Source organism: Hippocampus bargibanti, linkage group LG09 (assembly GCF_051943395.1).
Source record: "Hippocampus bargibanti isolate YZ-2025 linkage group LG09, ASM5194339v1, whole genome shotgun sequence".
In the NCBI taxonomy this organism is placed as follows: Eukaryota; Metazoa; Chordata; class Actinopteri; order Syngnathiformes; family Syngnathidae; genus Hippocampus; species Hippocampus bargibanti.
The window spans coordinates 10,152,030-10,167,299 of NC_142742.1; the positions used below are offsets into that span (position 1 = coordinate 10,152,030).

General features: G+C 42.8%; 2 protein-coding genes across 2 annotated transcripts in view; one reads left to right on the top strand and one right to left on the bottom strand.

Annotated features, from left to right (window-relative positions):
* The window catches only part of ctsl.1 (cathepsin L.1), a 113,513-nt gene that overhangs the window by 36,885 nt on the left and 61,358 nt on the right, over positions 1–15,270 (bottom strand). The gene's annotated exons all lie outside the window — the stretch shown is intronic.
* ythdf2 (YTH N6-methyladenosine RNA binding protein F2) lies at positions 641–14,243 on the top strand. The gene is made up of 5 exons (XM_089004667.1): positions 641–1,100; positions 5,007–5,086; positions 7,164–8,861; positions 11,623–11,685; positions 13,125–14,243. The coding sequence occupies exons 1-5, from the start codon at positions 1,052–1,054 to the stop codon at positions 13,146–13,148; spliced, it is 1,914 nt and encodes a 637-aa protein (XP_088860793.1). The 5' UTR covers positions 641–1,051; the 3' UTR covers positions 13,149–14,243.

Consider the following 15,270-nt stretch of genomic DNA (forward strand, 5'->3'; position numbering starts at 1 on the left):
AACTTGTCCGGAGACGTCGGTTGTCCTTTAACTCAAGCATATAGAGCAGTGGTCCCCAACCTTTTTTGCGCCACGGACCGGTTTAATGTGAGACAATATTTTCACGGACTGGCGGATGAAGAAACTTTCCAAAGACGTTTGTTTTTTACTCATTTTGTTAGCTTACGGTGGGCTAATTTTAGCGGTATGTATTACGTGACCTAGACAAGCGTTTTGACATGCGTCAAGAGTGAGTCATCGACGGATGTAATCTGGTAAATTTTCATTTTATGTGAATTATTCATTCTTTCTGCGTGGCCCTGGACCAAATGACCAACGGACCAGTACCGGTCCGCGGCCCGGGGGTTGGGGACCGCATATATAGAGTACTCCTTAAAATGTTATTGTCGCTTGGCCCCATAACACCTCAATGACCAAATAGCAACTTTCTTGGATTTAAATAAAAAGAAAGTGTTATTTTCTTTTTTATATTTTTAAATTGTATACAAAAAGTGTAAAATACAATATGTATATTCCCGAATAGTCCAAAGAAGGCAGTCTTTGCATAATGGCCGCTTCTGTACTAGTTCCTCCGAGACGACAGAAGGCGCTCTTTCATTGTTTCTTCACGTCATCTGCAGGCTGACGAGGCCGTCCAGCCATGTTGAGAAGTCTGTCAAGCAAAGTGCAGCCCGCCATTGTGTAGACACCAAGCAGGCTGTGTAGGGAGATAGGGGCACTCCGCTCAACACTTCATCCGTCGCTACGCGAAATTCTCCAGCCTGCCGCTCGTAAGATACTTAGGCGCTCAGCCGGGGAGGGGATTTTAAAAAGACATGTCAGCTAGCAACCTCCTCGAACAGGTAAAGAGAGGTATTTTCTGAAGCAAATTGTCAGCATCGCGCGGCGGCTACGGCTAGTGAGCGATAGCTTAGCTTCGAGAGTCAAAAAGCGGCTGTGGCTAAGTAGTGCAGCAGTAGGCCCTGACCACCTGCTAAACGGAACTGACTGCTCAACCTAGTGTCTGTTCATCAATTTTTCCCCTTCCTCTTTCCTCATAAATCAAACCTTCATGAATCACCTGGACCCAATCCAGAGACCGAAAGGCCAAGCAAATAAAGGTAAGAGCCACCCTTCGCGTCCGATCACTTATTTGGCACTTTAAAGCTCGGGTTAACGTGTGCTGGTCGCTTTGAAGCGCCGTAGCCACTTATTGTCGTCCCACACGCCTCCCATGTACGTCGGGTGTGCTAAATGAGGCCTACGGTGAGTTGACTGGAACGCGGTTCTCCACGTTTAAGCCTGAAGTTGGTTACATGATGTCCATCCGGATCCCCCTTTTTCTCCCTAACTCGCTTTCTATCGCGATGACACGTGTGCGAAGGAATAGTCCCTACACACCTTCCTCTTCCCGTAGGTCACTTTTCAGACATTGAGCTTGTTTGAAAATGTCTGGCAGACTATCTTGTAGCTCGCCGGTTGTGTGAAGTTCATGTGGAAAGCAGCCTTGGCGCTCATTCGGGACACTTGTTTGCTTAGCCTGCTAGCCGCTAGCTGGTTGCTAGGTTAACCCCGAATGGCACGTCTTCCGGACAAGGAGCACTTTTTAGATTGACATCTAAAAAAGATGGGCATTTTATTCATTCCCCATGGAAAATTGAAGTGCTACAGCGTCAATACTCGCACGTATTAACTCTTGTGTATCAATCAGAAGCAACTAACAAAGTCCAAACAAGAGCAGCATAGGGGAGTATTTAAAAGACATTTAAAATTAATCAGTTCAACATTAACAGTGGCACGGGAAGCCTGACTGAGCCTGGACAGACTTTCCAAATTAAAAACAAAGTCGGAGGGGGGGGGCAATCAACAATTTCTTTGCATTTTTTTCTCAATATTTTGAGTTTTATCAGTTTGAATTGATCAGTCACTAAGTCTGATTCACAATGAACAGTAGCAAATAATCATTTGACAAAGTTCAAAAGGTCCACCATAATGAATCTTCGTGTTTGGTGTGAAGTACATATACATCGTCCTTTAGAACATTATCTGACCGCATGTATCATTTCAAAATGATTACTGGATAATCTAGCAGTGGTTTTAAAAATGTATGTGTAGCATGCACCGGACCCCCCATAGTAATTGAATGCACCATTAAAGCGCTGTCCTATTTCGGTCGTAACATGCTTCTTCATTCACTGCCACCATCTTTTTTGTTTTATTAATAAAAAGTCATACCGTGTAACATATTGCACAGGGACACTCAAATCACAGTCGAGCTTGGCATACTTCATATTGCCGGGAGTTTATACAGCTCATCACGATGCTGTGTATTAATATATAAACAATGTGCAAGGCTGAAGAACACATCCATCCACTTTCTGAATCACTTATTCTTACCATGGTCGTGCGTGGCCAAATTGGTACACATGCATGTACATGTAGATGTACATGCACAACTTTTTCTGCCGTCAGTCAATATTTTCCCCGATTATAGGAGGCAGTCAGTTTGAAACTTGAAGTCTATTGCCTGTTTTTTTTTTTTGTTTTTTTTTTTGTTTTTTTTTTTGTTTTTTTTTTTCAAATAAACTGTCAATAAGATTTTGGGGTGACCACTACATTTTCATTTCACAAAGAAATGAGATGTAGACAAAACTTACTTCCTAACAGCTTTTGCATGTGTCCCATGTTTCTTTTTACACGCAGACTGCCTGTAAAGGTGACACATTTTCATAGATTTGTAGTGCGGAAAATGTGGGCAATGTGGATGCCGTGCAGACGTGATTGGTTACTGGAATAGCTTTTTTTTACATGGGGCCCTGCAGATGCGTCAGCATGAACGGATTTTAAGAAGACACTCAGTCCAGGAATCTAACAAGACCTAAGAAAGGCACTCAGTGCAGGAATCTAACAAGACCTTAGTTGTTTTGACTTTTAAAAGTCTTCAATTTCTTGTTTTATTCTTAAATCAACATCAAGTAACAGTAAATCTTTTCCTTTCGGCTATTCCCTTCAAGGGGTCGCCACAGCGAATCAGTGTCCTCCATCCTCAGAGTTTTGATCCGCATGTTTGTTTTGGCCAAGCTTTTACGTCTGATGCCCTTCCTGACACAACCCTCTTTATTTATCCGGGCTTGGGACCGGCACAAGAAGACTTATGTCCTTTTGTGGCTACAGAACAAGCAACTCGCTCACCTCCTTTATTCAGATCATTACAATGTAGCACTATATAGTTGTATTCTTCACACGTTTACATTAAACATGCATAATTTACTGAATGAATTGTGCTGTCGCACAGCCACAAGAGCGGAACCAACAAAACAGCGGTGTGATTTGAGTTGGCTCTCTGGTGAGCAGAGGCATGTCATTTATGGGACTAACTTTGGACAACATGGATGAGAAGGTTTCTTCAGCCGTCATCTGTACAAAAGTGAAGGTTTCGGACGTTTCGCCTCCTATCCAAGAGACTTCGTCAGCGAACTAAAGTCTGACTGGTCGTATCGGCCCCATTTATATATCGGCCGATACGACCAGTATCGGCCGAAACCTTCACTTTTGTACAGATGACGGCTGAAGAAACCTTCTCATCGATGGACCACTCCTGTACGACTGAGAGCTTACACAGACGTTTGGACAACATGGAACATTGGGAGTCTTCAGAAGTTCATATTACATTTTAATTTTGAATGTCATTGAATTTAACTTTCCTTAAATATAACAATCCAATATAGAATAAAAATAAGAATCATAATCATACATTTTATAAACGCCTTTCAAAACTGAAGGACACAACACTCAACAACAACAAATGTAAATATGGTGCAGTTATTTTATGCCAGGTGTTGACTATGTTTTAATGCGATTTTCAGTTATGATTCCTGGATATAATCACATCCATTCATTTTCTATACCGCTCATCTTCATTTGGGTCAGCTGATATGCGCCCTGGGCTCGTCTGCATCAGTCGCGTGGCATGTTTTAGGCAACCCTTCACACTAACATACAGAGAATTTATAGCAGGGTTGCGCAATTAAAAGTGACCATGTTGGAAACTGGTTATCGAGAGCCGCACCAGCATGCACAATATGCTTCATATTCATTTAATGTTTATTCATTAAGTTAGATTGTTTTCATGACAATGCGACTTGTGTTGTTATAGCAGGGTTTGCCACGGATGCTTGAAAGGTCATAAAAGGCTGCTTGACCATGACCACTAGAGTTACTCACCCCAAAAAAGGCCACAACGTGCAAAAAATGTTTCTATGTATTTTCAAAGCCAAGACTGGTGTCACCAAATCCGCTTGGCGAACACTTTTTCTTAGGTGCTGGGTGAATTTTTAAGGCGGTGAATGAAGCACGAAAATATGCAGCGAGACATAAATGGATCTATTTTCAGCACACTGGGTATAATCAACAATTGTTTTTCTTATTATTTATGAAAGCACCTGAAATGTTCCATATTTAGATCATGTGTGATGGCCTCAACCTTTGTCTTTTGTGTGATTTTTTTTTTTTTTTTTTTTTTTTTTTTTTTTTCAATTACCGATTATTAGTATTTTCTTGATGTTTTAAGTTTTGTGGTGTTTGGGCAGACAGACATGTGTGTGTATACTGCACGGCACTGACACCATGCCTATTCAATCCATGTATTTAGAATGCAAGTTGTCCAGACATCAAATATGTATCTAATCTTTATTTATACAGTAAAGTCTCGTTATATCGATATCGGATATATCGATAGTCCCGGTTGTATCGATACTATTTCTATGCACGCACAGAGAAAATTACATGCAAACAGGGTCGGATATATCGATAGTCCCGGTTATATCGATATTTTTTCGGACTCCCTTGAATATCGATATAACGAGACTTTACTGTATTTGGAACCGATCAGAAAATAACCAATTCCATGTGGGTTTGTTTTTCCTCGAGAGGCCATAACTCATTCCAGTCGTTAGTTGATGAATGCTAATATGAACAATGTCACTTAGATGCTAAAATCTTGATATTTACCTCTGCTTTATTCGCAGTGCAAAACGGAGCTGTGACCCAAAAGGATTCCTTGAATGATGATGAGTTTGAGCCTTATCTGAACACTCAGGCCCGACAGGTAAGGGGTTCCTCTCCTTGTCTTGTTGAGCTTTGATGGCTCATTTAAAAAACTTGACTACAGTGATACCTCAACTTAGGAACTTAATTTGTTCCCAGAAAGTGTGTGTTAGGTGAAAAGTTTGTCTGCCAAACTTTTATTTCTCATAATAACCCATTAAAAATGAGAATAATCCGTTCCCAGATCCCGATAAAACATAATTTTCTACTAAATAAGCCTTAAAACTACACAAAATATACCTTATTTTATGTATAATAAATGTGCTATTGTATTGTAATTAAAGAAATAAACTGTACTCTAAAATAAAGTCGTTTTATTTACCTTTCTGAGTCACTGTGATCTTCTTCTGCTCGATCGTAATTTTCTTTGTCTTTTTAGGCTTAGCACTAGCCTTTGGTGGGGTCTTTTTCAGTCCCATAATAGCAAAAGTACTCCACTTGATAACAAACCATGTCTGCACCCAAAGAAAGGTGGTGGTGAAAACTAGTCCGCCAGCCACAGTGGCGCTGTTCGACCGTGTGGTTTGGTGTTCATCCGCCGAAAACTAGTCTGCCAGCCACAGAGGCGCTGTTTGGGTTGGTTCGTCCGCCGAAAAGTAGGTTGTATGCCACGATTATATTCTTGCGAATTTAATGTTCGTAAGGCGAAAAGTTCGTGAGCTAAAGTGTTCGTAAGCCGAGGTATCACTGTACTGTGAAATGGACATTGGGTAGCTTATGTTGATCTAACGTCACATCTGGCATGTGGGAAGCTTGACGCTGCACCACAATGGAAGTTCCTTTTTGCAAATGTAAATGATCCAAAGATTTTCAGAACTCTTGCATTTCCTCCAGTAATGGTTTACTGTTTGCAATGACATTGGATACATTATACTATTACATTGGTACCCTGACTTTCGGACTGCCTCCCAGCCTCTATAATTTACAGATGGTATCTGCTGTTCATCCATTTTTTTGAATTATTATTATTAGATACCCAGTTAGGAGCAGAAATGTTGCAACACGAGTTCTTGAGCTTGAAAATAAGGAGCAGTTTCAATATACATGTTTATCAGAATCGGACAGCCTTTATTATACATGTTTATATTCGTATAGTGGACCGCTGCCACTGAGTTTCTTTCTTTAGTACCTTCATTATATACAAGACATGTTGACAATTGCATCACTGGTGGATAGCAATAAAATATTCCAACCGATTCACTTCCATTGTATATGACATGCTTGTCAGGGTTAATGTTAGAATTTATTTGTTCCTTCGCTATTGACGATGAAATCCAGCAGACATTTAAACAGCTTCTTCCCCCAAGCTATTAACTCTTTGAACTCTTCAACAGTAGCCAAAATGGAACTGTATAGTGCCACTTAGCAGTTTTTTTGATGACGATACTAGTGCAGCGTGTTCTACCGGAAACAAATTCCTTGTATGTTCTACATACTTGGCAATAAAGATGATTCTGATTCTGATTCTGAAATATCTTGGACTTCCCAGACCTTTTGATTGCAGGACTCAAATTAAAATAAGTTGGTGCAAGGCAGTGATTGTCAACCACTGTGCCGCGGCACCCTAATGTGCTGTGAGATCGTCGTGTGCCGTGAGAAACTATCCAATGCCCCTTTTTAAAATGTAAAATTTTACAAACATTTATTAATCATTTCTCCCAATATTATGTAATTGTCCGGTGTCCGTGCTGAAAAGACTCGGAGGGTAATTTAATATTCGTCCATGTGGCAACACGTCACTGATTGCCTCTTTCCTGCAAGATAGTTCGTGGTGTGCCGCAAAAAAAAATCCAACGTAAAAAACGTGCCCTGGTTCAAAAAAGGTTGAAAAACACTCGTGTAAGGAACCCTCTGGGTTTGCATGGTATTTCACTTATTGGCCTTGGATTATTTGTCTCGTGATGGTTGTGAACTGTGGGTGGGTGGTGGTGGGGACCTCAGCATTGCGCGTTAACACGGTTCTTATTTTTTTTAGTTGTTGAGCTCTGAATGTCACTTGTGTTTGATTAGTGCAGCAAGTCGTTACACCGCAGCAAATTAAATGTTGCTGTGACTAAAACACTTTTTTCTCCCCGCAGAGCAATGCCTATACGGCCATGTCGGACTCCTACATGCCCAGCTATTACAGCCCCTCCATAGGATTTTCCTACTCCCTAAATGAGGCGGCGTGGTCTACCGGCGGGGACCCTCCTATGCCTTACCTGGCCTCCTATGGACAGCTAAGCAACGGGGAGCCCCACTACCTCCCCGATGCCATGTTCGGGCAGCCGGGCCCCTTGGGAAGCAACCCTTTCCTGGGCCAGCACGGTTTTAACTTCTTCCCCAGCGGCATCGACTTCTCTGCGTGGGGGAACAGCAACTCTCAGGGACAGTCGGGTACGCCGCAGAGCTCCGGCTACAGCAGCAGCTACGCATATGCCCCCAGTTCCCTGGGAGGGGCCATGATTGACGGACAGTCCCCTTTCGCATCGGCTGCTAACGAACCCCTCAACAAGGCGCCTGGTATGAACAGCCTGGACCAGGGCATGGCCGGCTTAAAGATCGGGGCCGTGTCTCCCGGGGGCAATGGAGACTTAGCTCCAAAGGTGGTGGGTTCTGGCTTACCAGGTGGGGGTCCTCTGGGACCCGTGTCTTCTGTAGGACCCCCCAGCATGCCCCCCGCCTCCATTGCCCCCGCCAAGACCGCATCCTGGGCGGACATCGCCAGCAAGCCAGCCAAGCCTCAGCCCAAGCTGAAAACCAAGGGCGGCATGGCTGGGACCAACTTGCCGCCGCCGCCCATTAAACACAACATGGACATCGGCACATGGGACAACAAGGGCACCCTGCCAAAAGCGGTCGCGCCTCAGCAAGTGCTCCCGATTCCGAGCAACGGGCAGCAACCCAATCAGGCGTCCCCGCAGCCTGGAAGTACGGCGGCGGGGAACCCACAAATGCCCCTGAGCAATGGACAGCTGGTACCCCCGGGCCCCCAGATGGGGCACCATCAGCTCCCACCCGGCGGGCAGCCCGGCATAGTTCAAATGCCCCAGCCGCCGCTCTCCCAGGGACCCCCGCCGCCGCCGAGTCAACAGCAGCAGGCCGCCCAGCCCACCCGCTGGGTGCCCCCGCGGAACCGGGCCAACGGATTCGGGGACGGCGGTGGGACCGGAGCGGGCCAGTCACCTCCCGCCTCCTCCGGGGTGGGAATGGTTCCCGGCGTGTCCTCCGAGCCGCACCCAGTCTTGGAGAAGTTGCGGATGGTCAACAACTACAACCCCAAGGACTTTGACTGGAACCCCAAGCAGGGTCGCGTGTTCATCATCAAGAGCTACTCGGAGGACGACATCCACCGCTCCATTAAGTACAACATCTGGTGCAGTACGGAGCATGGAAACAAGAGGCTGGACGCTGCCTACCGCTCACTGGGCGCCAAGGGGCCGCTTTACCTCCTGTTCAGTGTCAACGGCAGCGGGCACTTCTGCGGCGTGGCCGAGATGCGCTCGGCCGTGGACTACAATACGTCCGCCGGCGTGTGGTCACAGGACAAGTGGAAGGGGCGCTTTGACGTGCGCTGGATTTTTGTCAAAGACGTTCCCAACAGTCAGCTGAGACATATCCGGCTGGAGAACAACGAGAACAAGCCGGTGACCAACTCTCGGGACACGCAGGAGGTGCCACTTGACAAGGCCTGGCAGGTGCTCAAGATCATCGCCGCCTACAAACACACCACCTCCATCTTTGATGACTTTTCACACTACGAGAAGCGTCAGGAGGAGGAGGAGTGTGTGAAAAAGGTAATGTTGAACCCTGGACGACACTGAAACTTGGGCGCGAGCGGTTGTGTCGAAATGTAGCGTATTACTTACCCAGCAATAGATAATCAATACTGCTTAGTCGTTTGAGTGCTCATTCATTATGATTCAGTCTGATATTTATCAATGAAATGAACGGTATAGACGCTTCCCAACTTACAAACATTTGAGTTACAAATAACTGTACATATGAATATTTTTGCGGGTAGAGTATGCCTAAAAAATGGATGGATGGATAGACCGCAGAAATTGGAGGGTGACCGGGACCGTGTACAATTCAATTGCCACGGTAAAAACATACTAAATAAATAAAATATGTAATTATTTGTACAGACACACCCCGACTTACGAACATTCGAGTTAGGAACAACGCCACATACGAACATTTTTGCGGGTCGGGTATGTCGAAAAATGTTTGGACAGAGATGCTGTAAGTTAGATTTTGTTTTGGCACCTTTTTCCGGCCGAGCTCGCTTGCGATTGACTGTGTACCGTGCTTCACGCACCTCCACGCAAACATACACATTGGAGGTTTCATGGGCTGCATGTTTATGCGACGAACACCAAGGCTGACCAATCAGCGCCCGGCTATGCTAAAGTGTTGCCAACGAGTTCAATCTGCCGAGCTCGCTTACGATTGGCTGCGTAGAGTATGTTGGTGGGGAGGAAATCCCTCTTCCCAGTTCCAGGAGGACGTGATGCATAACAAAAAGTAATGGCAGCTGGCACGTAATTCAGTAATTATGTGCCAGCAGCTTCAGTAATGGCTTCCTGAAGAACCGAGGATAGATGTCGTCGTACGGCAGTAGGTGTGAATTTATTTTACTTTATTGTTAGAGTGTCTGTTTTATACTTCCCCGTTCAGCGTCTTAAACGTAAATTCCATACAAAATATAGCACTGAAACAATGTACGAACAAATTCACCTTACAAACGACCGCTGAGAACATATTTCGTTCGTAAGGTGGGGAGCGTCTGTACTTGGACCCATTTAAAATTAATCAAATGAACTCCAGTGAACCCTCGCTTCTTCACTCTTTTGTGAATTTCCCTATTCACAAGTTTTTTTTTTTATGGTTGGCCGTACAGCAGTACTGTACATCCGTATGGTAACACACCCATGATAGAGCCTATGTTTGAATGCGCTTGAAATGTTTGTACATCGGGAACAAAGTTCATAAAGCATACCTGAAATCTGAATAGTTTATGGAAAGGTTGTCAAATTCAACTTGTGTGCTTGCCGTCTGGGCTGAAGTCTGTGCTACATCGAATCGTGGACCCAAAAAGGTGTCCTGTTATTCAACAGTCATTAGGGTTCCAACTATTTTGTTTAGGACAATCAATTTTTCACTTTTTCTCCATAAATGAAGATTTGGGGCTGTTGTATGAGACTAAGTAATATCAGAACCGCAGTCGTGATTTTTTTCAGTTGAAACAGCACATTTCAGTGAACTTCGTTTGTTTAGTAGTTTGTAGGGTGACCTCCCGCTTTTTGACAAGCCCACGGTACACATCAGAATCATCTTTATTGGCCAAGTACAGTAAAGTCTCATATCGATATTCAAGGGAGTCCGAAAAAATGTCGATATAACCGGGACTATCGATATATCCGATATCGATATAACGAGACTTTACTGTATGTGGAACACACAAGGAATTTGTCTCCGGTAGAACACGCTGCACTAGTATCATCATAAAAAAATACCTGACAAATAAGTATGGAGGACACTAATTAAGGTTCATGTTTTTGTTTTTTGTTGTCGAGGCCTCGCCCAATTTGGATTCAGTGCAGGAAGTATTTCAACACTGTTCCCCCGAGGCTTTTTTTCTCACCTTGACTGAACTCAAGAGTTTATTTTGATAAAATATTAAATTTTTATATCATAACTTCAGAATTTAGAGCGTGAAGATGGTTAAGGACAAAGACATACTGTCTCACTGTTGCTTGGTGCTATTTTGACGCTTAAAGGGTACTGTCAAGTTTAAATATTAAGTGGCCTTGAGTGAAAATTACAAATGACTGCGCTGTTCATTTCAGACTCAAAACGAAAATGGGGGCGGGGGCGTTTATGGAAATTGTTTTGCTCATGTTGTTAATTTGGTACACCTTTTTGATATAAACAAATAGTGCTCAATCGAGTTTTGTATCTGTCTTTTGATAATGCTCGAATTCCATTATCCGCAAGATGAAACGCTTTTAAACTGTCAAATGCAAGTGTTTTTTTGAATTTATGGAGAATGCCACCACCTCAATGCAAATGTGGTGAGCAAATTTGCTTTATGCACACTCGCAATTCAACATTGACAAGTTGGCATCTAGCACAAATGATCTTCATTTTGGTTTGCTTACATTATTGGGTACATTTGAGCAGTATGTTCCTGATGCATTCTATCAATTTTATTGTGAATTTATTGATGCCAAGCTTGAAGAGTTTCTCATTTGCATTGTGATTGCCATTTATCAGCAATAGTTTATTGTTTGAAAACATTTCCAGGCTTAAGAATAGGAGCAATTGTTTGAAACTGCTTAACTGGCACAAATACTCGTGCTTATAGTTGAGCTTTGTGGATTGTGCGCTGGGGATTTATTGATTTTATTCATCCTCTCCTGGAAGTGCAGTTCCTCCAAATGTTATCGGATACTTTTGTCAAATTTACTGTACACATTTACTGTTCTTTTTCATTGAATCGTAAGCCATTGATCTAAGTGGTCATTTCTTTCACTTGATGTGTTTTTACGGCAGGTGGAGGTCCAAGGCAGCGAGCCATATCCCAGCAACCCAAACAGGAGTCATTACAGGCTGCAGGTAAAGTCATATTCCGATGTTTCACTTGTCGCGGGGGATCAGTTTGAAACGATACGTTCCAAGAAGCTGCTCAACCTCAACTTTTTGTCTTCTGTGGAAATATTAGCAATGATTTAATCTGTTGCCATTCATAGATCCATTGTTTCTCCATAGTTGGTCCTTGATGCTACATTTGAACATTTTTAACCATCATTCATCTTTGAAATTAACAAGTGCTGTTTCGAAAACAGAAAATGACCGTTGTACTTGTCGATGACATGACCAAGAGTTCAGTTTGTCATTGCTGGCATCGGTTGGCATCCTATGCCTTCAAAATAAGTGCTTTTAACTCATTCACTGCCATTCACCAATTTATTCGGGAATTGAGAATATCACATAGAGCACCATTCCCGAATTTGTTTATGTTTTGATTTTTCATGCTTGGGTGCCGATAACGCCCTGAGTATGGCCGTTGGCAATGTTTTTTTCTTTTCCACAAGCATGCAGCATTTCCCTTTTTTTCCATTTTAGTGCTTTGTTCCAGCTTCAGCTGTTGTTATGGCTCAGTATAAACCAATATGTAAGTACTGTATTGTTGTGTATTTTGTACAGCTGCCCCCATTTCAAGCTCAGATAAGTCCAGACCCATATAACTTGGGAATTAACTTTTTATCTGATAAAAAAAGAGAGTAAGGTTTGTAACACTGTATGAATGTTTAGTCCTAAAACTCAATATTCTGTGGGTCCTGGAATTTGAGTGACAATGACAAAAACCCTGGCACTGGAGTGGGCACATTTTTGCACCTCTGGCAGTGAATGAGTTGAGAAGGCAAAAAAAAGCAAGTAAATGTTGATCACTGAGTAAAAATAATAGTGCAAATTTATAGATATCCATCCCTTCATCCATTTTTGATACACTTTATCCTCACAAGGATCATGGGGTATGCTGGAGATGATCCAGCTGTCTTTGGGCAGCAGGTAGAGGACACCCTGAACCGGTTGCCAGCCAATTGCAGAATACATACAGGCGAACAACCGTCCACGCTCACACTCACACCGAGGGACAATTTAGGAGCATTTATCAGAGCGACACAGTTGTTGACTGGTTGGCACGTCTGCCTGCAGACTAGAAAATGGATGGATATTAAATTGACTTGAGTTTTGCCATTGGTGATTGTGCCTAAAGTTTGTGTACAATATTCAGCGTATTTTTTTCTTGACAATTTGTATGGCAACATTAGAAGTTATTAATTAACTTAATAATTAACGTAATTTTTTTTTTGTTCTTTTGACTTCAAGACGGCGCCGCGAGAGTGGCTGCCTTTCCAGCAGCTCGTGTATTTTGTTTTTCTACTTTCATTCCTTTCATCACTTTGCTTCTGTGAAATGTAAATTTCTCCACTGTGAGACTAATAAAGGCAAATCCAATCCAATCTAATATGTTTTGTTTGTCCTTCCAGGATCGCCAGGGACGGATCAAGTAATAGTTGGTGCTTTTGGCAAAAGACTGCAAAGCCCCCATGTCCCCCACCATCCCCGCCCCAGCACCTGCAACCCTCTCCCCCCCATCCATGCCGCCATCCATTGCATTATCACATCCAACATGTCTAAGAAATCCTGAAACTGAAGAAGGCTGAAGAATTAACCGAGGATGAGAATTAAAAACACAATGAAGACTTTCTTGCTTTCTTTTGACTTTAAAGACTTACTTGGAACTCGTAGTTAAAAAAAAACAAACAAAAACAAAAAAGAGACAAACTATTATTCCTAGGACTACAACTTAATGCATAGCATCCTTAGGTGAACTCTTTGTTTTGCCATTCCACTGCATACGCGTCTGAACTTTTTTTTATGCAGAAGTTTTTTTTACGGTCCAAGAGCGGGTCTGTCACATTCAAATCATTTGCTTAAAATGGTCCCCCAAGTGCACGCACATTATTTCCCTCCTATCCAGGAGATATTTGTCACAAATGTGTTCTTAAAATGTCTGCGCCCCCCCTTGCCTTTTGGGCGGGGGGGGGCGGTGTTATCGTCTCTCTTCATCTGTCATTTATCCCTTGTTCTTTCCTCCTGGAGGTGGCGTACAGAATAGCTATAATTTGTTTTGCATGCGTCTGGATGAATTGCATAAAGGATGTTGTAAAGAGAGATGACAAAATAGGGGAGTGTGAAAGCAGCAGAAAAGAACCCGTTAAGTTGAGCCATGCTCAAGAGTATCTTTTAAAAGGGGCCTCGCTAATTATCAGCCTTCATTTCACTTAAATTGACCGCCTTTTCTTTCCATTTGGACAGCTTGATCATTGTCTCAATGGGCTGCTTTCTTTTGGGTGTTGTTGAGTTTATTTTTGTTTCTCCCTTTTCTAATGACAGCGATGCGAGTGGCCTTGCCCCCGCTCTTTCTATTAATCACTTCCAAAGTAATAAATGTGGTATATTAAGCAGAACTGGTGTGGATTCCCCTTGTTTAACACTTAAAAACGGAAGAATGTCTTTGAACTATTATACCCGTCCAGCCTAAACGTAACTCACCACCTTTCTCCTCTACTTATACCAGGCCTACAGGATCTATACCACAACATTCCCCACCTTCCATTTCTGACTGATTATATAAGCCAATCATAATGAAATTCGCTTCGATTGTTTTGTTTATTTTCTTCAGAATGGTGGTTTGGGGGAAGTTTCAACACAAAAAGCCAACATGCAAAGGTCCTCTTTCAGAACTACTGGCTTTTCATGCGGTCTCAATAAAGATGCTCCACAAAACCTGTGCCTTTTTGATTTCTTCCCACTCGGACGTTTTGACTTGTCTCAATATGCTTACGGGCCTGCTATCACGGAAACATTAAATTCATACACAGAAATAAATGTCTTGTTCTCTAATCCTTTTTCTTCTGCTCTTGGGTGTAGTTCATACGATATCCTCAAGGAGGGAGTGTAGTATCACGGCTGAAGCTATTGACGCCTTTTAGGACAACTTCACGCTCATTCTGCGACATTTGTACTGTATTGGGCATTGGGTTTTCGCGAAAAGAAATGGTCAAGTTCACAATGGATTGCTCCAAGATTGGTGGCTACAAGTCACAAGGTATTCTATGCTACTAAACTATACATGTGTGAAATATTTCTTTGGGAAAACAACCATATTAAATGTATTTCCTCCTTGAGAAAGAATAGCCATATTAAGATGTCTCTTAATATAAAACCCATAAATTAAGTTATTTCCGATCTGCTTGATCCTCACAGGGGAAAGGAGGTGAGCTGGAGCCTATTCTTGCTGTCTCCAACACCCTGAATCGCTTGCTAGCCAATCGCAGGGCACACAGAATCGAACAACAATTCTTATATATACTGTATGTACTTTATTAAAACATTACAAATTATTTAATGTTGCTGTATCCGTTCAATTTTCCCTATTAAGTTCTTATACTTTCTAATGTTATCGATTGAATGGATGAATCCACCATCATTCTTACGGGTTGTAATTAAGATAACCGTAGCACCAGCTGGCGACGGTTTGACCAACGTCGTTTCAGCGCAACGGTAACGTTCTGTAAAGTGGCTCTTTACGAATCATTTTTAATTCTTTTTTTGCCATTCAGTAATTGT